We start from the raw sequence: 2,021 nt of genomic DNA on the forward strand, positions 1-2,021 counted from the left end.
CCCCTACTGCGATTCTCGAGTTAGAAGGGTGTAACTAGTGGAAAAGACCATTCATCCATCCCTCCATCAAACGCACCTCCGAGCACAACTCCTCCACTGCTCCCCCACTGCCGCCATGCCTTCCCGCATACCAGCTATAAGATTGTCATCCTGTCTCTCCTCCCTCCGGATATCTTCAGCCCGTACGCCCCACCCTATCCCCCATCTCCCTCAGTTCCCTCTCGCCCCCCACTGATGTCACATCTTGAAACCAACAGCAAGACTCCATTTCTCCACCACTCCCATAGCACTCAAAAAAACCGCCAACCCGCGACCCAATGATCTTGTGAAATGGGCCAAGTCCGAAAAAAAACGCATAGAAAACTTAGAGAAGCGTAAGGAGCGAAAGAAGGAACGCCTATCCTCCCGCATCGACCCGGTCCTGGGCACGAATACCGAATTCGTCGAGTCCTTCGATGTGCAGCCCCCACCCTTGCCCCCCGTGGACTGGGCACGTGCAAACTACGTCGACCCCCTCGCTGGGCATAGGAAACAAATACACCTAAACCACTACCTCACACCCAGAGACATCGCCGAAGCACTTGAACGCTCCCGCCGCCTCACAGAGCCGCATATCGACGGGGTAACAGAGTCAGGATCCGCCAAGTTCGTCGATAACCAGAAGGAAGAGGCCCTCGTCAGAGCGCACGAGGAAGCGCACAACCGTGCTGCCGCTGCGATCCAGCGAATCGTGAGCTTGAGTATTGGCTCCAGGAGCGATAAAATGAGGGTCCAGAAGGCAAGGTGTATAGATTTATTTGGCAGGCACGTCACGGATAGGACGCTCTCACGGGACCCGGGCGCACCGGATCCGGCCAAGTCGGGTAAAACTCCCAGAGCTGGACCAGATACAGGGAGCAGTGAGGTTCAGGTTGCTATCTTGACGGTGAAGATTAGGAACCTAGTGAGGCATTTGGAATTGAAGGGCCTCACGGATAAGCACAATAAGAGAAATTTGGCTCTGCTAGTGCATAGGAGGCAGAAGCTTTTGAAGTATTTGAAGAGGAAGGAGAAGGGTGGTGTTAGGTGGAGGAATGTTATGGAGGCTATTGGGTTGGACGATGGTGCGGTACAAGGGGAGATTATGATGAGGTAGGCGGGGTTTTTTTCACTTTTTTGAGGAAATTGGTGTGATGGGAGGTGTATATTTAGTATATGTATTCCTTTTTTGTCTTGTATAGCGGTTTCCTGGAGGGTAGAGCCGGAGGTTAGGTGAATATCATGCTTCTGCCCGAAGATTCTGCAATATCGCCTGGTAGAGATGACTTTACACCTCTCGAACTGCAAAAAGTGTTCAGGTCTAGGACAAGCACCTCCCACGTGTCCAAATATCCCACCCACATCTCACTCATTGTCGAATTCTCTAAAATTCCAGTTAATCATAATCTCTCACTCGCTTAGACTCCTTACATGGCTACCGATCGTTATCCGAATGGGCCATCCATCTACCCACTGACACCGCAAACCCGCAACCTTTAGGAGCCGGCATACCCAACCATTCTTCAAAGCAACAAGGAATGTACGGCATATTCCAGACCAGAACTCAAGGTACAAACCAACCAACCATATCAAGCCCCCCAGCAAAGCACTCAAGATCCGGTGGTCGTGCAGGAGTTACACGTGGTCGATAGCCTTCCGAAGTATCCTCGGTGAGGGGGAGCGTATAATCTCTAGAGGCAGCGCAGTACCGAACCAGCGTTCGCCTAGGAACAGTCTACACGCATACGAGCCTACTAGTTATGATACATACCCCCAAAACTAAGCAGCGAGAGAGTGTACTCTTCGCAAGGAACGCGGTATGTCCTAAACCACCGCGCATAACAGCACCCAAAAATCTCGGAGGTACAGCGGGAACCACAGCCTATCTTATTTCCCGGGACTCTCTTCGCGCCATCGTGGATTCTCGTGCTTTCGGAGGAAGGAACTTCTCCTTTTTCTTTCTCAGACCTTAGAGGAAATGATCATCTCTTCATCTTTGAACC

The 2,021-nt window shown here is 51.5% G+C and overlaps 1 protein-coding gene; it reads left to right on the plus strand.

Moving 5' to 3' along the window:
* Positions 1–115: 115 nt before the first annotated feature.
* GSTUM_00011800001 (uncharacterized protein) lies at positions 116–1,273 on the plus strand (the record flags this gene model as incomplete). XM_002842153.2 has 2 exons in its annotated part: positions 116–182; positions 258–1,273. 2 exons carry the CDS (start codon positions 116–118, stop codon positions 1,133–1,135), a joined length of 945 nt encoding a protein of 314 aa, XP_002842199.1. The 3' UTR covers positions 1,136–1,273.
* Positions 1,274–2,021: the final 748 nt, after the last annotated feature.

Source organism: Tuber melanosporum (genome assembly GCF_000151645.1).
Source record: "Tuber melanosporum whole genome shotgun sequence assembly, scaffold_9, strain Mel28".
Taxonomy (NCBI): Eukaryota; Fungi; Ascomycota; class Pezizomycetes; order Pezizales; family Tuberaceae; genus Tuber; species Tuber melanosporum.